The sequence below is a fragment of the Tachysurus fulvidraco genome, chromosome 4 (genome assembly GCF_022655615.1).
Source record: "Tachysurus fulvidraco isolate hzauxx_2018 chromosome 4, HZAU_PFXX_2.0, whole genome shotgun sequence".
Lineage (NCBI taxonomy): Eukaryota > Metazoa > Chordata > Actinopteri > Siluriformes > Bagridae > Tachysurus > Tachysurus fulvidraco.
This window is the reverse complement of record NC_062521.1, coordinates 1,206,578-1,226,577: the sequence shown is the minus strand read 5'-3', so window position 1 is coordinate 1,226,577 and position 20,000 is coordinate 1,206,578. Positions and strand designations below refer to the sequence as shown.

General features: G+C 46.1%; 2 protein-coding genes and 1 long non-coding RNA gene across 4 annotated transcripts in view; 2 read left to right on the top strand and 1 right to left on the bottom strand.

The window, feature by feature from the left end:
• rtn1a (reticulon 1a) overlaps nt 1-5,565 on the bottom strand; it is a 15,850-nt gene extending 10,285 nt beyond the window's left edge. Inside the window, exons 1-3 of the mRNA XM_027168472.2 lie at nt 5,119-5,565; nt 443-1,180; nt 1-364 (exon numbers count right to left, since the gene is read on the bottom strand). The exon at nt 1-364 is cut by the window's left edge and continues 365 nt beyond it. Of these exons, the coding sequence (XP_027024273.2) occupies nt 1-364; nt 443-1,180; nt 5,119-5,347 (1,331 nt within the window). The 5' untranslated portion in view covers nt 5,348-5,565. The remainder of the gene's footprint in view (nt 365-442; nt 1,181-5,118) is intronic.
• LOC125141107 lies at nt 1,227-3,040 on the top strand. Its single transcript, XR_007140477.1, has 3 exons — nt 1,227-2,441; nt 2,568-2,678; nt 2,780-3,040. It is a non-coding gene; the product is annotated as an uncharacterized LOC125141107 (long non-coding RNA).
• A 5,808-nt stretch (nt 5,566-11,373) lies between the features above and the next one.
• Nucleotides 11,374-20,000, top strand: part of lrrc9 (leucine rich repeat containing 9) — a 14,184-nt gene continuing 5,557 nt past the window's right edge. Inside the window, exons 1-18 of one of the 2 annotated variants that reach the window (XM_027166798.2) lie at nt 11,374-11,761; nt 11,937-12,155; nt 12,271-12,411; nt 12,532-12,595; nt 12,773-12,843; nt 13,039-13,221; nt 13,561-13,716; nt 13,794-13,969; nt 14,123-14,254; nt 14,959-15,138; nt 15,268-15,394; nt 15,761-15,896; nt 16,830-16,976; nt 17,216-17,340; nt 17,500-17,769; nt 18,925-19,044; nt 19,199-19,390; nt 19,884-20,000. The exon at nt 19,884-20,000 is cut by the window's right edge and continues 9 nt beyond it. In XM_027166798.2, the coding sequence (XP_027022599.2) occupies nt 11,708-11,761; nt 11,937-12,155; nt 12,271-12,411; nt 12,532-12,595; nt 12,773-12,843; nt 13,039-13,221; nt 13,561-13,716; nt 13,794-13,969; nt 14,123-14,254; nt 14,959-15,138; nt 15,268-15,394; nt 15,761-15,896; nt 16,830-16,976; nt 17,216-17,340; nt 17,500-17,769; nt 18,925-19,044; nt 19,199-19,390; nt 19,884-20,000 (2,610 nt within the window). In that variant the 5' untranslated portion in view covers nt 11,374-11,707. The remainder of the gene's footprint in view (nt 11,762-11,936; nt 12,156-12,270; nt 12,412-12,531; nt 12,596-12,772; nt 12,844-13,038; nt 13,222-13,560; nt 13,717-13,793; nt 13,970-14,122; nt 14,255-14,958; nt 15,139-15,267; nt 15,395-15,760; nt 15,897-16,829; nt 16,977-17,215; nt 17,341-17,499; nt 17,770-18,924; nt 19,045-19,198; nt 19,391-19,883) is intronic. The other variant, XM_047812842.1, reaches the window with a different exon arrangement.

Sequence of the window (20,000 nt, the reverse complement as noted above, 5' to 3'; positions counted from 1 at the left end):
TCGATAAGCAGGTCACTGTCTAGCTCGGCCTCCCTCTCCTCACGAAGCAGGCTGTAAAGCGGAGGGTTGCCATGTTGCACATATTCCCCCTTTGTGCGGATGGACCCCTCAATCGGATTGTTAGATCTTCCCTTGTAGCTCTGTTTCATCTCCACACCTCCACCTGTCGGCTCAAACGGTTTTCCAGCTCTGTTTCTGGCGGTATACTGCTTTTCATGTCTTGGGGAATCGGGCTCGACTTCGGAGTCACCAGATTCTCCACTGTCCCGCATCCCAAATCGTGATGAGGGTTTTGTAGGGCCCTTGATGTTCACACACTTTATCCCTACAGGCTGGAACAAGAAATCTGAGGGTGACTCTCTACCTGTGAAGAGACAGGTACAAAGTGAGAAACATGAAGTTTATGAGTAAAGATGATGTAAGTGGGTGTGGTTTACAGTACCTGTGGGGGAGTGGTTTGGGGAATGATTGACAGATGAAGCAGCGCTGTCATCCTCCGGTTCAGACAGCGTTACCGTAGGAACACCTTCCTTTCCCAAACTCAGCACACTTTCCCTCTCTGACACTCCACCTCTTGCTTGCTCGGTTTCTAAGATACAGGAATCTGTCGTCACGGTGATCTTTACTGGACTGGCAGTGCGTGGCCTGTTCTCCAGTAACTCCTCGTCTGATTGGTCCTCCACATATGGGAAGGTGTTTCCCAAGTCTCCAGTCACTGATAGGTTTTCAGGATTCTTCTCCATGTAGCTTCCTAAATCAAATACCTCTTTTACCATCTTCGACTTAAACTCCATGGATCCGTCTTCATCAACAGCATCAACAGCATCATCATCATCATCATCATCATCATCATCATCATCATCAGGATCCTTGAGGCTCCTCATTGGCTGCTTTTCTGACCCAGTGTTTTTACGATGACCGAGGTCACCAAGGTTGTCACTCATATCCATGTAGTTGTAGGGGTCACTTTTTTGGGGGTGGAGGTCGCCGGGGTCACCAGGGGTCATCCCGATTCCAGAGTCGCTCCCCATAGGAGCGAGAGGAGAACGGTCATCCTCAGAGGAGAAGAGCGGAACGCTGGCGCTGAGCGGGTTTGAGGACGAGCAATTAGAGGAGAGGAGGGAGGTGTAGAGGTCACTCTGCTTGGAGGAAGAGTTCAGGAACAGATCAGACACCGAGTCTGAGAGAGAGAGAGAGAGCGACAGAGAGAGAGAGAGAGAGAGAGAGAGAGCGACAGAGAGAGAGAGAGAGAGAGAGAGAGAGAGAGAGAGAGCTTTAAGATGTTTTTGATACATTTGTGGGCTACTGTAAATTTCATGTTATTTCACACACACACACACACACACACACACACACACACACACACTACATATACAAAGATTATATATAACTGAGAGGTGTGAAAAGAACAGATCATCTCTCTCTTGAGCAGGTATGATACCAAAATAAGATGACGTGTGTGTGTGTGTGTGTGTGTGTGTGTGTGTGTGTGTGTGTGTGTGTGTGTGTGTGACAGAGCTATGTTTCAACATGAGTAGATATACAGCACAAAAACCCAAACAAATATAAAATCTTATAAAAGTGACCTTTCAGCAAATCAGCCATCTCCTTGTGCACTATAACACAATCACAATGTTTTCACAAACATCACATAATAGTGTCCAGGATGGAGAAATGAACACAGTCACGGAGCAAATCAGAAGTAAATTAACGTGGACTTTAATGACGTGTTTCCAGATATTTCTGAAAAAGTAACCAGTAACCTGTGACACGATAACAGAGTAATCGGTTGTTATTCTAACACAATGTAAACGTCTGCTCGTCTAACACGCTTTCCTACAGCTGCTTCTAGAAAAAAGCTCCTAATATAACCATAAAAAGATGCAGAAATGGGTGTACAAACCCCGCCCACTCTCAGCCAGGCCCCGCCCACACTGCAGCATTTATCCTGTCCTCAGTGAACTGTTGTGTAACATGCAGCATTTTAATTCCCACAGTCTGAGACACAGCGTAGGCCACCCGCTATAAATAGACACCTGTGTGTGTGTGTGTGTGTGTGTGTGTGTGTGTGTGTGTGTGTGTGTGTGTGTGTGTGTGTGTGTGTGTGTGTGTGTGTGTGTAAGGAAATAGACTTAAAGCTCCAACAAATGTATAGAAACATAGAGGATTTATGCCAGATTGTGTCTGTCTTACCTTGAACCCCATACCCCACCAACCTCCACACACACACACACACACACACACACACACGTTTTTATGCTGATGTTAATTCAGATCAGGTTTATGTATGCAGCACAACAGACTTTGTCACTCTGCAGCATTACAGACAGATTGAGATGTGAGTGAGTCACCAGTGCTGTGGTGAGGAGGAACCTCCCTGAGAGAACATGCAGAAACCTCGAGAGGAACCAGACTGCTGAGGATCCAGTGCTGCTGAGAGTGTGATTATAAACCATTACACCATGCAGATGTAGAGTAAAGATAAACACAACTAACACACTGTGTGTAAAGGATGTTCGCTATGAGCCGATTGTGTCATTAACTCATTATTTCAAACCTCTGACTAGGAAAAACTAAAGTAAACGCCCCCCTCAGCTCGGATTCACACGCAGGAATCTCCTCGCCTCCGAGTTTAGCAAATCAACATGGCTGCTCCCAGCATCCGATCTAGAGATGAGGTACGCTGTATTTACACACATCAGCTGTAGATCTGTCGTACAGACATGCTCACTGAGTACATCTCTAACACTGACTCGACACGTCACCGCTCTCTCTGTAGTACAGATGAACACGGAGCTCGAACACACAGAAATGACATGATGAGAAGCTGCTGGACACAAAGCTACAGAATCCAAGTGAAATGAGATACTGAGGAACTACTGAGAGACCGACTCTACATCACAGCACTGATCCACTGAGTTCACGGGTTAAAGTGTGGGCTTTTTATTTCAGCTGATCTCTTCCTTTAACAGTGGACTCATGATGAAATGCCATATAATACAGTATATACAGCAGAGATGGGGGACTCGAGTCATATGACTTGACTCAGACTTAAGTCACAAATTTGAGACTTGAGACTTGCTTGACAAATATTAAAAAAGACTTGACTTGACGTTCATGACTCGAGACTTGACTCGGACTTGAGTTAAATGATTCAGAGATGGGGACTCGACTTGACTCGAGTCAGACTTAAGTCACAAATTTGAGACTTGAGACCTGCTTGACAAATATTAAAAAAGACTCGACTTGACTTTGACTTGACGTTCATGACTCGAGACTTGACTCGGACTTGATTTAAATGATTCAGAGATGAGGGACTCGACTTGACTCGAGTCAGACTTAAGTCGCAAATTTGAGAGTTGAGACCTGCTTGACAAATATTAAAAAAAGACTCGACTTGACTTTGACTTGACATTCATGACTCGAGACTTGACATGGACTTGAGTTAAATGATTCAGAGATGGGGGACTCGACTTGACTCGAGTCAGACTTAAGTCGCAAATTTGAGACTTGAGACCTGCTTGACAAATGTTAAAAAAAGTCTCGACTTGACTTTGACTTGACATTCATGACTCGAGACTTACTTGTGACTTGCACATGTGTGACTTACTCCCACCTCTGGTATACAGTATATCATATACATATATATATAATGTGTATATCTGTGGGCTTCATGACAGTTTGTGGCTCCAAGGTGACCCTGTGACTTGAGCGTGATGTCTCCGTGATGTCTCCTGTCTCCTGTTCTTTTATCACACTAATACAGAAAGAGTATCAGTCGACATCGAGCTCCAGCTTCTGCTGTTTTCTTTATAAAATACCAAGAATTATATTTTTCTTAAAGCTGTTTTTTTTTTGAACGAGGTTCTAAAATAAATAAATCATTAAAAATAAGTCTCTTTATATGTAAATATTTACGTTAGCAAAAATTCACTTCACAATTTTTTCCTATTTATTACAGGATCAGATTCCACTGAGGTATTTTCTCGGCAGGACTTTAACTGTACGCAGTACTGATGCTGAGATACGACTCGGTGCATCACTCTGAGGAACTGAGGAACTGTAACTCCACTCCACAGACAGCTTCTGTTTGACTCTCTTTTTCTCGTTGCTGCTGTTCTGCAGAGTCACTCGACATTGTTAAAGCACAGAGTGTGAGGATTAAAACTAAACTCAACTTTACACTCATTCATTAAAAGCAGCAGTGTGAATCAGTAACATTTCAGATTATTAGCTCACAAATCTTTCATCTCACTCAAGACTGCCTGCATATTTATACAGTAAACAGAAGAGTTTCTGCATCACACACACACACACACACACACACACACACACACACACACACACACACACACACACACACACACACTCTCTCTCTCTCTCTCTCTCTCTCTCTCTCTCTCTCTCACTCTCTCTCTGTGTTTCTCTCTCTCTCTGTGTGTGTGTCTCTCTCTCTCTCTATCTCTGTGTGCATGTGTGTGTGTGTCTCTGTGTGTGTGTGTGTGTGTGAGTGTGAGTGTGTGTGTGTGTCTCTCTCTCTCTCTCTCTCTCTCTCTCTCTCTCTCTCTGTGTTTCTCTCTCTCTGTGTCTCTCTCTGTGCTCGTGTTCTGGTTCTCTCATCTCTGTGTCCTGGTCTCTCTCTCTCTCTCTCTCTCACTCGCTCTCTTTCCTCTCTCGCTCTCGCTGTGTGCGTGTCTCTCCTTCTCTCCTCCTCTCCTTCTCTCTCCTCCTCTCCTCTCTCCTCCTCTCTCCTCTCGGCTGTGTGTCCCTCCTCTCCTCTCTCTCATCTCTCTCTCTCTCTCTGTGTGTGAGTGTGTGGTGTGTGTGTGGTCTCTCTCTCTCTCTCTCTCTCTCTCTCTCCATTCTCCCTCTCTCTCTCTCCATCCCCCTCTCTCTCTCTCTCTCTCTCTCTCTCTCTCTCTCTCTCTCTCTCTCTCTCTCTCTCTGTGTGTGTGTGTGTGTGTGTGTGTGTGAATTAAAAGTTTACAAGTCTGTCCCTTCTGCCTGTATAATCAGACACCCTTAATGTTCAGAACGCCTTAAGCTCATCAGCTCTGTCTTGCTCTTGCTGCGACTTTTCCCACACATTTTTTTGACGTGTTGCGAACCATCCATTACCTGAGGATGCAGTTTCCATGGCAACGCAAGTTCCTCCGTGCGCCTCATCACCCGGACAGGTCTGTTTAAGCGCCCTCTTCTTCCCTTCTTCCTCTTTCTCCTCCTCCGTTTCCGACGCCTCCTTCTTTTTACACTCCCCCTCTTCCTCTTCCTCTTCCTCGTGCATCCGACCCAAACGCGGCCCGGGCCGCTCACGCTCCTCTCCGTGTGGTTCTCCGGTCCCGGACATGCTCGCTCACTCAGTCACGCACGCGCGCAGATCAGATCAGATCGGATCGGAGAAGTGAGAGAAGTCGGACTACGTTTTAAAAATAAATATCCCAGATCTGTCACGTTATTGTTTAATCTAACTGGAAGTGTTCGGGGTTCCCGTCGCGCTGAGTACCGAAGCGCGCACTGAGGCTGGATGCGTGTGTTTGGTTCTGAGTGTGACGTCTGTGTGTGTGTGTGTGTGTGTGTGTGTGTGTGTGTGTGTGTGTGTGTGTGTGTGTGTGTGTGTGTGTGTGTCCAAGAACAGTTATTTAACTCTTTGCAGTGGAGACCGGATCCTGACACTAATAAACAGTTTATTTAACCAAACAGGTGAAATGATTCACGTGATTTTACACGTACTTATTTAGGAAAAACAAGCACGTGTTTTGGGAGTAACACCAACTCTTACACGTGTTTTTATTAGTATTAGTGTGTTTTATTAGTACGATGGATCGGAATGGACACATTTAACAGCCTGCAGTGTGATGAAGGAGAAGCAGAAGTTCACTAAACCTCTTTAACAGTAACACAATGAAGACTTTATAAGCTGATTCACTTATTTAAAGCTCATGTCCAGCTGTTAGCTAAAGTAATATCACATTAGTGTTTACAAAATACTGGATAAAACAGACTGTATTTATTAACATACAGAGAGTCATCGCCTCAAAGCAGCTTTACAGAAGATAAAAATCATAATACAAAAAGTTTAAAGATATATATATATGATATATATATAATGATTAATATAATACAAAAACCTCAATATTAATATTAGATATATATGTATGTATTTGTGTATGTATTTATCCCCAATGAACAAGTCTGAGGTGACTCAGGTGACTGTGGGGAGGAAAAACTCCCTTAGATGGTAAAGGAAGAAACCTTGAGAGGAACCAGACTCAAAGGGGAACCTCATCCTCATCTGGGTGACACTGGGGGTGTGATTATATATATACAGTCTGATAAATGTTGTATTGATGAGGAGGTTGTTGTCCTCAAAGACCACATGGATTTGGTATCTTCTCTTAGACTGTCTGAATAGTGTCTGAGTCCAACTGGAGCTGTAACATCTCTAGAGGCCTCAGGATCCTTACAGAGTCGGTCTCATCTCAGTAAAGGTCCAAAATCTTCATGACATGGAACACTGGAGCTGGTACAATTTATGGATGTCTGGGGATGGGTAGAAAGAGAGAAGCAGTGGAGAGGGATTAGCATAGCTGCTAATGTACATGTATTAGAGCACAATATTAGGCCCCCCCTCCTTGAACCGCCACCTTATTGTGGTGGAGGGGTTTGCGTGCCTGAATGATCCTAGGAGCTATGTTGTCTGGGGCTTTCTACATTTACATTTACATTTACATTTACAGCATTTGGCAGACGCCCTTATCCAGAGCGACGTACATAAGTGCTTAAATCTCTAACACTGAATACATTAATGCTGGTTCACTAGGTTACATACTTAAGATACCATGAGTTTAAAACATTTGTTCAAAGTTACAATGAAAAAGTGTCAAAGGTGTTTTTTTTCTTTCTGCCCCTGGTAGGGTCTCCCAAGGCAAACAGGTCCTAGGTGACAGGCCAGACAAAGAGCGGTTCGAAAACCCTTTATGAAGAAAATAATAACAAGGTCCGTGACGTCGCCCGGTATGGCGCAACCGGGGCCCCACCCTGGAGCCAGGCCCGGGGTTGGGGCTCGCATGCGAGCGCCTGGTGGCCGGGTCTTACCCCACGGGGCCCGGCCGGGCTCAGCCCGAAGGAGCGACGTGGGGCCGATCTCCTGTGGGCCCACCACCTGCAGGAGAAACCGTAAGGGGCTGGTGCAATGTGGATTGGGTGGCAGTCGAAGGCGGGAGCCTCGGCGACCCAATCTCCGGACATGGAATCTGACTCTAGGGACATGGAATGTCACCTCGCTGGGGGGGAAGGAGCCTGAGCTGGTGCGGGAGGTTGAGAGATACCGACTAGAGATAGTTGGGCTCGCCTCCACGCACAGCTTGGGCTCTGGAACCCAACTCCTCGAGAGAGGCTGGACTCTCTACTACTCTGGAGTTGCCCGCGGTGAGAGGCGGCGGGCTGGTGTGGGCTTGCTCATAGCCCCCCAGCTCAGCAGCCATGTGTTGGAGTTCACCCCGGTGAACGAGAGGGTCGTTTCCCTGCGCCTTCGGGTCGGGGAGAGGTCTCTCACTGTTATTTGTGCTTATGGGCCAAATGGCAGTGTAGAGTACCCGACCTTCTTGGCGTCTCTGGAAGGGGTGCTAGAAAGTGCCCCGACTGGGGACTCCGTCGTTCTACTGGGGGACTTCAACGCTCACGTGGGCAGCGACAGTGACACCTGGAGGGGCGTGATTGGGAGGAACGGCCCCCCCGAACTGAACCCGAGTGGTGTTCTGTTATTGGACTTCTGTGCTAGTCACAGTTTATCCATAACAAACACCATGTTCAAGCATAAGGGTGTCCATCAGTACACATGGCACCAGGACACCCTAGGTCGGAAGTCGATGATCGACTTTGTGGTTGTTTCATCTGACCTCCGGCCGTATGTCTTGGACACTCGGGTAAAGAGAGGGGCGGAGCTGTCAACTGATCACCACCTGGTGGTGAGTTGGGTCCGATGGCAGGGGAGGAAGTTGGACAGACTTGGCAGACCCAAACGTACTGTGAGGGTCCGTTGGGAACGTTTGGCAGAGTCTCCTGTCAGAGAGATCTTCAACTCTCACCTCCGGCAGAGCTTCAACCAGATCCCGAGGGAGGTTGGAGACATTGAGTCCGAGTGGACCATGTTCTCCACCTCCATTGTTGATGCAGCCGCACGGAGCTGTGGCCGTAAGGCCTCCGGTGCCTGTCGTGGTGGCAATCCCCGAACCCGGTGGTGGACCGCGGAAGTAAGGGATGCCGTCAAGCTGAAGAAGGAGTCCTATCGAGCCTGGTTGGCTCGGGGGACTCCGGAGGCAGCTGATAGTTACCGGAGGGCCAAGCGAGCTTCAGCCCGGGTGGTTGCAGAGGCAAAAACTCGGGTCTGGGAGGAGTTCGGTGAGGCCATGGAGAAGGACTATCGGTTGGCCTCGAAGAAATTCTGGCAAACCGTCCGGCGTCTCAGGAGGGGGAAGCAGTGCCCTGCTCACACTGTTTACAGTGGGAGTGGGAATCTGCTGACTTCGACTGGTGACATCCTCGGACGGTGGAAGGAGTACTTCGAGGATCTCCTCAACCCCACCAACATGTCTTCCATTGAGGAAGCAGAGGTGGAGGGCTCGGTTGTGGACTCGTCGATCCCCCAAGCTGAGGTCACTGAGGTAGTTGAGAAGCTCCTCAGTGGCAAGGCACCGGGGGTGGATGAGATCCGCCCTGAGTACCTTAAGTCTCTGGATGTTGTGGGGCTGTCTTGGCTGACACGCCTCTGCAACATCGCGTGGCGGTTGGGGACAGTGCCTCTGGACTGGCAGACTGGGGTGGTGGTCCCTCTGTTTAAGAAGGGGGACCGGAGGGTGTGTTCCAACTATAGGGGGATCACACTCCTCAGCCTCCCCGGAAAAGTCTATGCCAGGGTACTGGAGAGGAGAATTCGGCCGATAGTCGAACCTTGGATTCAGGAGGAACATTGCGGGTTTCGTCCTGGTCGTGGAACACTGGACCATCTCTATACCCTCACCAGGTTGCTGGAGGGTTCATGGGAGTTTGCCCAACCAGTCCACATGTGTTTTGTGGATCTGGAGAAGGCATTTGACTGTGTCCCTCGTGATGGCCTGTGGGGGGTGCTCTGGGAGTATGGGGTCCGGGGCCCTCTGTTAAGGGCTGTCCGGTCCCTATATGACCGGAGCAGGAGTTTGGTTCGCATTGCCGGGTTGTAAGTCAGACTTGTTCCCGGTGCATGTTGGACTCCGGCAGGGCTGCCCTTTGTCACCGGTCCTGTTCATTATTTATATGGACAGGATTTCTAGGCGCAGTCGGGGGCCGGAGGGAGTCAGGTTTGGGGACCACAGGATTTCGTCTCTGCTTTTTGCAGATGATGTTGTCCTGTTGGCTTCTTCAAATCAGGACCTTCAGCATGCACTGGGACGGTTTGCAGCCGAGTGTGAAGCGGCGGGGATGAGAATCAGCACCTCCAAGTCCGAGGCCATGGTTCTCAGCCGGAAAAGGGTGGCTTGCCCTCTTCAGGTTGGTGGAGAGTTCCTGCCTCAAGTGGAGGAGTTTAAGTATCTTGGGGTCCTGTTCACGAGTGAGGGAAGGATGGAGCGGGAGGTCGACAGGCGGATCGGTGTATCTTCCGCAGTGATGCGGTCGATATACCGATCTGTTGTGGTGAAGAAAGAGCTGAGCCGCAAGGCGAAGCTCTCTATTTACCAGTCAATCTACGTTCCTACCCTCACCTATGGCCATGAGCTTTGGGTCATGACCGAAAGGACAAGATCCCGGATACAGGCGGCCGAAATGAGTTTCCTCCGCAGAGTGGCTGGGCGCACCCTTAGAGATAGGGTGAGGAGCTCAGTCACTCGGGAGGAGCTCAGAGTAGAGCCGCTGCTCCTCCACATTGAGAGGGGTCAGCTGAGGTGGCTCGGGCATCTGTTTCGGATGCCTCCTGGACGCCTCCCTGGGGAGGTGTTCCGGGCATGTCCAACCGGGAGGAGGCCCCGGGGAAGACCTAGGACACGCTGGAGGGACTATGTCTCTCGGCTGGCCTGGGAACGCCTCGGTATTCCCCCGGAAGAGCTGGAGGAAGTGTCTGGGGAGAGGGAAGTCTGGGCATCCCTGCTTAGACTGCTGCCCCCGCGACCCGGCCCCGGATAAGCGGTAGAAAATGGATGGATGGATTATGGGATGTATTATGTGTATGTCTGACTAATCTACATTTAAACTGGGAAAGTGTGTCTGAGCCTCAGGAAGACTATTCCAAAGTTTGGGAGCTAAAAACGAAAACGCTCTTTACGTACGTACGGTTGCCTTTAGTAGACTTAGATATTCTAGGAACTAACAGAAGTCCTGAGTTTTGTGATCACAGAAAGTGTGAAGGATTGTAGTGTGTGTGAAGTCTGTTTTTTATTTTCACTTTTTGGTTAATGTTTTATGTTGTTGCTTTCTTTTATTAAATTCTTTACTTTACTATCACAATTTTATTCCTCTTCTTCTGGAGACGCCTTTTTGTTTCCTGTCTTCAAACAGCTAGCTGAAGAAACGCTCAAGTTAAAGGTAAACTAAGGTAAGTATGGCAAACTTTCAGTGTGTGACTAGGCTAGCCTGTTAGGACGGGACGGTGTCAGTCCCACACGGGAAGATGCTGCTCTCATTTATTTCAGCATAGCACATAGTTTAAGAACAGGCCTAGTTAATCTGTGACAATCCAGAGCCAGGGCCAGTGATCAGGCAAGCAGGCTAATCCGACCGGCACCCAGGGTTCACAAAATAGAGACTGTCTTTTTCCCAGCAAAAAAGTTTAAAAAACAAAAATTTGTTTCAGTAACCTTATTAGAATAAAAGATCATAGTGAATGAACAGTCAGCACCTTTGATCTGAAACTAGGACTGTTAGATATAATATAAGTCAAGATTTTTATTTTTATTTTTATTTTTATTCTTAATAATATATTTATTTATTTTTTTCCTCTTCTGTTTTTATACTTCTGTAAAGCTGCAATGTGACAATCTGAATTGTTAAATAAATGGAATTGAAATAATAATAATAATAATAATAATAATTAATAACAATAATAATTAACAATACATAGTAATAATAATAATAATAATAATAATAATAATAATAATAATAATAATAATAACAAAACTAACAACAACAACAACAACAATAATAATAATAATAATAATAATAATAATAATAATAATATATAAGGGGAACGTTTAAACTAAATAAATTAAATAAATAAACTAATGATGCTGCAAATCAATACAATATTATTAATACGATAAAAAAAACCCCGCATATAACAACATCAGCGCCCCCTGTTGGCCAAAAATAATTAATTTGGCAATTTCTATTTGGCGAATATCCAAAATGGCGCCTTAGCAACCGAGCAGCGTTCGCGCTTAGCAACCGGTTTATAGGAAACATTTCACAGGACGAACCTCGATGTGGGAGCTGGAAATGCATTTTTAACCAAACAACAAGCGACGTATTTAGATTTCCCTCCAAATATATGCTTTATTTAGACGGATAAACGTGACCCTGCTGTCAGACAGTGAATTTGTAGAAGTAATGATGAACTGTCAACTGACGTGTGTGAAGGAATGTGCCTAAAGTAGCTTAGCTTAGCTTAGCATAGCTATGTGGCTAGGTGTAGTTTGTGATAAAGTTTGTCTTTTTGTGAATAACGTGTTTTAAGAAAATCATGTCTCAAAGAGAAAACGTGGGACAGAATGATGAAGACATTACGAGAGAGTTGGTAAGAGCTAAAAGTTGACATTCTACTGTATAAAAATGTATAAAAGTGGTTTTTTATTATATCTTGTCATAAAGTCATGTCCTGTCTGCTCTGTTTATGTTTTATAATATATAAACTGTGCAAATCTGTGAAAAAAATCATCCATAAATACACACAATACATGTTCTCGTCTCAGTGTGCGTGTAACGGCTTGTCCTACGAGAAGATATGTGAGGATGCGACTGGTGTAGAAGCTCTTGAGATGTTCTTCTCGGGTTTTCCCCGTATGGTGGAACTCTGTCTGTTCCCACGGCTGCTCACGCTCACCATAGTGGGACAGAGCGTCCACGTGATCCAGGGCCTGGACGACTGCCCGCTGCTCCGGGAGCTCTGGGTGGCAGAGTGTCAGCTCACTGTGAGCGAATGAGCTGCGATCAAACATGTTTTAGAAAATTATTCAACACCTGACACTGAATCACAATCCAGAAGTCAAACTAACATGCTATTTCATGGTCTTTTGTGTATTTTAGGAGATCTCAGGTCTGCAAAAGTGTGTGCAGCTGCAGAAACTTTACCTCTATGATAATAAGATCAGTGAGATGAGTGAACTGGAGTCTCTGATAAACCTGCGTGTCCTCTGGCTCAATAACAACCTCATCTCTAAGATCAAGGTGAGGATGAGAGGAGATGATGTCGTCTGATTTACCTGAATTAACCCTGCCCAAACAAACAGAGAGGACGAGTACGCTGTTTTTAAAAAGTGTGTGTGTGTGTGTGTGTGTGTGGGACAGGGCTTGAGCACACTGGAGAACCTGACAGAACTCAACCTAGCTGATAATCTCATTACCTCTATAGGTGAGTGTCTGAACATTTTAATAATAATAATATACTTACAGATCAGTTTGATCGTTTTCTGTCCTTGTTAACTTTTTCTTTTGTGTTCTGTTCTTTTGCTGCAGATCACTTGCCCTGTTTGCCACTTGTACAGTAATAATTATGCCGTTTATCTGTTCTGTGTTTTACGTTTTTCAGGAAAAACTCTAGAGCAAAACAAGAATCTCCAAATTCTCAATCTGTCAGGGAATATGATCAGCTCTTTTAAGGTATGAGATTATTTCCTTAATTACCCCTTTACACTGGTGTGAGCTTGCATGGGTGTACAAACTTTAGTCATTATGAAGCTAGATGGAAACATTTCGTACAAATTATGTAACAGTAAAGTGTTTAAGTGTTTGTATGAAAGGTATAAAAAGATGATGAAATTGGGGTGTGTGTGTGTGTGTGTGTGTGTGTTTTAGGAGTTGACCCAGCTGGCATGTCTGCCTGAACTGAGAGAACTTGCGCTGAACGACCCACAGTCGAGTCCCAACCCTGTGTGTACGTTGTGTAATTACTTCACACACTTGTTGTACCACATCCCAACGTTACACACACTTGACTCGTACGACGTGTCTGCAAAAAACATCAAGGATGCTGCCGAGGTGTGTGTGTGTGAGTGTGTAAGTGTGTGTGTGTGAGTGAGTGTGTGTGAGTGAGTGTGTGTGAGTGAGTGTGTGTGAGTGTGTGAGTGTGTGTGTGTGTATGTGTGTGTGTGTGTGTGTGTGTGTGTGTGTGTGTGTGTGTGTGAGTGTGTTTGTGTGTGTGGTTGTGTGTTTGTGTGTGTGTGTGTGTGTGTGGGTGTAAGTGTGTGGGTGTAAGTGTGTGTGTGTGTGACTCTAAAGGTGATGTGAATGTAAGGTTGAATGAATGAATGATTTGAATAATAATGTTTAAATGTGTGTGTGTGTATGTGTGTGTGTGTGTGTGTGTGTTTGTGTTAGTTGACAGTGATGAAAAAGAGGATGTACTATCACATGCGTGTGCGCTGTGTTCAGAGACAGCTTGATCAGACAAAACACACACTGCTGCAACAGAAAAGGAAACTGCAGCAGCTGCCTGAGGACAGAATACACACACTCAGCTACGCACTCAAACATGTGAGTACACACACACACACACACACACACACACGTTCTATACATCACGTCCACTAACCAATCAAATCTTTCACCAGTGTGAGTGTGAGTTCAGGTCTGCAGGCAGGAAGTTGGCAACTTTGCGAGAGGAAGTGACATTGGAGCAGTCACGGGAATACATGACCTCTGACCTTTCTGAATATGAGCGCGGCCTGAAGAACAAACTGGAGGCAATCAGAGAACGGATAAAGATATGGGAACAGAGATTAGAGGAGTGAGTGTGTGTGCGTGTGTGTGTGCGCGTGTGTGTGCGCGTGTGTGTGTGCGTTTGTGTGTGTGTGTGCGCACGTGTGTGTGCATCTGTGCATGTGTATGTATGAAAAATCTGTGGAGTAAAAGTCTCAGGTGACGTGTGTGTGTTTCTCAGGGTGGAGAAACGTTTCCAGCAGGACGTTGCCATGGCATCAGACAGGAAGGACATGTCAGTGCACTTCTTGGTGATGGAACTGGAGACAGTGGGAAACATTCGTTTTGAGGAAGGAAACACCAGCCATGTCTGGTACACACACACACACACACACACACACACACACACACACACCTCAACACACCTTACTGAAAAACCCTGAATTCCGCTCTCACTGTAGTTTATACCGATTTTGGTGTCTTTCTGTAAAATGTGCACATTTAAATTAACATGTATGTGTAACTCAGTGAGTCTCTGTGTGAGAGTTTATCCGTGAAACCAGGGTCCGCTAGATCTAGGATCTGATCTTATGTGGGGATCTGATGTAGGGATCTAATGTGGGGATCCAATGTAGGGATCCGATGTGGGGATCTGATGTAGGGATCAAATATGGGGATCTGATGTGGGGATCCGATGTGGGGATCTGATGTAGGCATCCAATTTGGGGATCTGATGTGGGGATCCTATGTGGGGATCTGATGTAGGGATCCGATGTGGGGATCCAATATGGGGATCTGATGTGGGGATCTGATGTGGGGATCCGATGTGGGGATCTGATGTAGGCATCCAATTTTGGGATCTGATGTGGGGATCCGATGTGGGGATCCAATATGGGGATCTGATGTGGGGATCTGATGTAGGGATCTGATGTGGGGATCTGATGTGGGGTTGTTCCGGGGTTGTTTTAGAGTAAATAAGTACTCAACATGGTGTCAGTATTGAGAGTACCCCTGAGAGCTCCAGTTGATTCACCAGATGCTCAGTGTGGGTTTATTTCTACTGTTTGTACCTCTCAGGTTTAAGCCGTGTTACGACCTGCTGCTCTCACGGTTCTGTGCTTCGGACTACAAAGCGTACAACATCACCGGCATCAAAATCAACAGAATCGTGCGCGTGTATAACCGCGTTCTGCGTCTGCTCTTTGAGGACAAGCTGCGAGCTCTGCTGGCGAACAACAGCTCCTCACCTTACTTACAGTGAGTCAACAGAAAAGTCCACACGGCTTTGTTATTTCCTGCAGTTATGGAAAGAGGACTTTTATTTTGCTTGAATTTGGGATGCTTTACCTGTTTGAATATGTGTGTGTGTGTGTGTGTGGCCATAAGAAATTACAGACGTTGCCTGGAGTATCTGTTTTATGTGTTCGACATTGAGCGAAGCACAAAAAAACAGCGTACCCACGAGATCCTGAACATCCTGGAGAACGGGTTTAAATCCTCTGGCAGTAACGAGGTATTGTGTGAAAATCACGTCATCATAAATCTGACGCTGTTTAATCTCCTCCACATTTTATACACTCGAGACTTCACAGTTTCTAGACTAGTGTGATAATTAACACGGAGACCTAGATCGTGTCTCGAATCAGAACAACTCTATATGTTAAAGATTCCTGTATCCGGTTTTATTCTATAAGCTACAGAAATAGTTTATACTGATGCATTCGATAATAATCACCTGTTCTAGATAAACCTGTTATTGTCTCTAGGGATACTGTAGGTAGGACAGTGTGTTAGAATTAGCCTAGTGTTTACTCTGTGTGTGTGTGTGTGTGTGTGTGTGTGTGTGTGTGTGTGTGTGTGTGTGTGTGTGTGTGTTCAGGTCATGAGGAGAGACTGTGCTGTGCCTCTATCCAACAGTCTTAGCACATGTGAGGAGCCACATATGAGATTTGTTCAGAGAAAAGCCAGCGGACGTGGAAGCAGAAGCTCAGAGAACCTTCTGCTCGTCACACAGGGTCTGGACCTGCACCTGATTATCCACAACACACAAACATTTGCTTCATCATGTTTTTTATACCAATCTACTAAGTGCCTCTTTTATTCCGAGCAGAATTCCTCTAACTGTTCGCAGTCAACCTTTAACTGATAAAAAAAATACAAAACGTCCGCAGAACAGATTCATTTTACGGACACAGTCCAACCGTTCACACGTATTCAGCTCGTCGTTCATTAACATTTAATGGATCTACTAGAGACATGCGTTTTTATTTTTATGTATTTTTTTTTTTTTTAGAATTTGCATTATTATTCTAAATTATTAGTTGAAATAAATAATAATGATGACTATGTGGGGCACGGTGGCTTAGTGGTTAGCACATCTGCCTCACACACACCTCCAGGGTTGGGGGTTCGATTCCCGCCTCCGCCTTGTGTGTGTGGAGTTTGCATGTTCTCCCCGTGCCTCGGGGGTTTCCTCCGGGTACTCCGGTTTCCTCCCCCGGTCCAAAGACATGCATGGTAGGTTGATTGGCATCTCTGGAAAATTGTCCGTAGTGTGTGTGTATGTGTGAGAATGAGAGTGTGTGTGTGCCCTGTGATGGGTTGGCACTCCGTCCAGGGTGTATCCTGTCTTGATGCCTGATGACGCCTGAGATAGGCACAGGCTCCCCGTGACCCGAGAAGTTCGGATAAGCGGTAGAAGATGAATGAATGAATGAATGAATGAATAATGATGACTATATCACAGCTCCCCTGACACTGTAGTTAATCAACCCCACGTAAGGACTGAACTGAACTGAGCACGATGTTGCAGTGTTTATTACAGAGGAATAACATGTTTCTTATTATACTGAGACAGAGTGCTGTGGGTAAACGGTGGAACCTCTCTAATAATGTGTGTGTGTGTGTGTGTGTGTGTGTGTGTGTGTGTGTGTGTGTGTGTGTGTCAGGTCAGCTGATTGTCTCTAAAGCATTCCTGGGTCACAGCGTTCCACTTAGAGACGGAGTGTCAGTGGACGCAGAGTTTTATCCCAGAGCTCACTCAGTGTACCGCAGAGCAAGCGCTAAGCAACACACCACCATGCAGAACAACACAGGTGTGTGTGTGTGTGTGTGTGTGTGTGTGTGTGTGTGTGTGTGTGTGTGTGTGTGAGAGAGAGAGAGACATATCCATTGTATAGCTGTTTGAGATATTCATGTATACTTTCAGAATATATGTTTTTGATTGTCATAAAATATGAAGAGTTTTTAAATTAAAAATGTTTAGTATACTAGGATAGTTTTTTGTCACATGTTTAAGTGTGTGTGTGTGTGTGTGTGTGTGTGTGAGTTTCAGGTGAAGCGTGTTCCTCTGAGCTGCAGGGATGCTGTGACTGCAGTCAGAGACAAACGCTGTGGTACATTTTTGACCACGAGCTCGTTCTGCCGGAGTATCTCATCGAATTTGAATACGTCACACAGGTGATACACACTTACATAAATAAACTAATGGCCGCTCGATGTTTCCTGAAGGCAGGCAGCAGGAAGTTTGTGCCTTTATTAGTGTCATTAACACAGTGTAGTGTTGTGTATTATATGTTGCAATAAAACCTCGATTAAAAGCATTAACCCCATGTTTAGGAGAGATCCCTGACCTCCTGCTCATCTACCCCAGGCCCTCCCAATACCCCTGTTGCTCCAGAGGGTGATAAGCAGGCTTTGGATAAGCAGGCTTTGGATAAGCAGGCTTTGGATAAGCAGGCTTTGGATAAGCAGGCTTTGGATGAGCAGGCTTTGGATGAGCAGGTTTTAACTCTTGAGCCGATCCCAAAGCCACACATCAAACTGCAGTGTCTGGATGAGAGAAGCGTGCTGACTGCAGCCCGAGCAAACGTCCTCAGCCAGATCACTGTGAGGATCAAAACACTGAAACGCTCACGTTCCACACGCTCACGTTCCACACGCTCACGTTCCACACGCTCACGTTCCACACGCTCACGTTCCACACTCTCACGTTCCACACAAACGCTCACATTCCACACAAACGCTCACATTCCACACGCACGCTCACATTCCACACGCACGCTCACATTCCACACGCTCACATTCCACACAAACGCTCACATTCCACACAAACGCTCACATTCCACACGCTCACATTCCACACAAACGCTCACATTCCACACAAACGCTCACATTCCACACGCACGCTCACATTCCACACGCTCACATTCCACACGCTCACATTCCACACAAACGCTCACATTCCACACAAACGCTCACATTCCACACGCTCACATTCCACACGCTCACATTCCACACAAACGCTCACATTCCACACGCTCACATTCCACACAAACGCTCACGTTCCACACAAACGCTCACGTTCCACACAAACGCTCACGTTCCACACAAACGCTCACGTTCCACACGCTCACATTCCACACGCTCACATTCCACACAAACGCTCATGTTCCACACGCTCACATTCCACACAAACGCTCATGTTCCACACGCTCACATTCCACACAAACGCTCAGGTTCCACACAAACGCTCATGTTCCACAAGCTCAGGTTCCACACGCTTCACGCAAGTTCTGTGTGGCAGCGTTTATTGCACTGTAATGTGTATTTTAAATGAGCATTTTAAACAATAATGGAGCTCTGTGATCAGCAGTAATGACCACTAATCATGGCAGCTTAGGGAAAGTAAAACTTTATCAGAATCTATATTTCTAAATAAAAAAAATAAAGGTTAAAAATGTACTTTATAAACCTCCTAAATGTCAAATGTCAAAGCTTTACACAGAATATATATATATATATATCATATGAAGATAGATAGATACACAGACAGACAGACAGATAGACAGACCGACAGACAGACAGATAGACAGACCGACAGACAGACAGATAGACAGACAGATAGACAGACAGATAGACAGACAGACAGATAGACAGACAGACAGATAGACAGAAAGACAGACAGACAGACAGACAGACAGACAGACAGACAGACAGATAGATAGATGAGTGAGTTTGGTCACTAACATGTCTGTGTGTAAGGTGCTGAATCTTCACGGGAACAATCTGAGCCGACTGCAGGAGATTTCTCACCTCAAAGCCCTGCGTCAGCTGACCATCAGCTTTAACACACTCACACACCTGGACGACATTTCACACCTGGTGAGATCTTAACCTCACACTCACACGTTCACACGCAGTCGTCTCTCAGGTCAAAATGCCGATGTGTTCAGCAGCGTTCATGTGCTGCTTTACTCTGTGGCTGATGGAGTGTGTGTGTTTATTCATTCTCAACGTGTGCGTGTTGTTCTGTCAGCCTAATCTGGAGCGTGTAGATGCCAGTTTTAACCAGATCGTGACTCTGGAAGGTGTTCGAGGACTTCCCTGTCTCAGAGAGCTGGACCTGCGCTGGAACCAGCTGAGCCGAGTCCGAGAGGAGACGAGTGTCCTGCACAAACACACACCGTCCCTGCAGTGCCTCCATATCAGACACAACCCGTGGAGTCAGGTGAGAACTTAAAGCGACGTGACATATGGCTAAGTACGGTGACCCATACCCAGAATTTGTTCTCTGTGTTTAACCCATCCAAAGTGCACACACACACACACACACACACACACACACACACACACACACACACACACACACACACACACACACACACAGCAGTGAACACACACACACAAAGACACACACACACACAGCAGCCATTTATGCTGCGGCGCCCGGTGAGCAGTTCGGGGGGTTCAGTGCCTTGCTCAAGGGCACCTCAGTCGTGGTATTGCCGGCCCGAGACTCGAACCCACAACCTTAGGGTTAGGAGTCAAACTCTCTCACCATTAGGCCACACCTTCCCCCAGTTAGGAGTCTACTCCAGCTCTGTCTGTGTATGTGTGTGTGTGTGTATGGTATGTTTATTGGTATTGTATTATACAGTGTATAAATGTGTGTGTGTGTGTGTGTGTGTGTGTGTGTGTGTGTGTGTGTGTGTGTGTCTCAGGGTGAATCTGTGAAGATGGTGGTATTGGGCTGGTTAAAAACTCTCACTCACTTGGATGGAGTGTTAGTGACGGAGGAGGACGTGGCAGCTGCAACACACATGAGCTCCACCAACAAG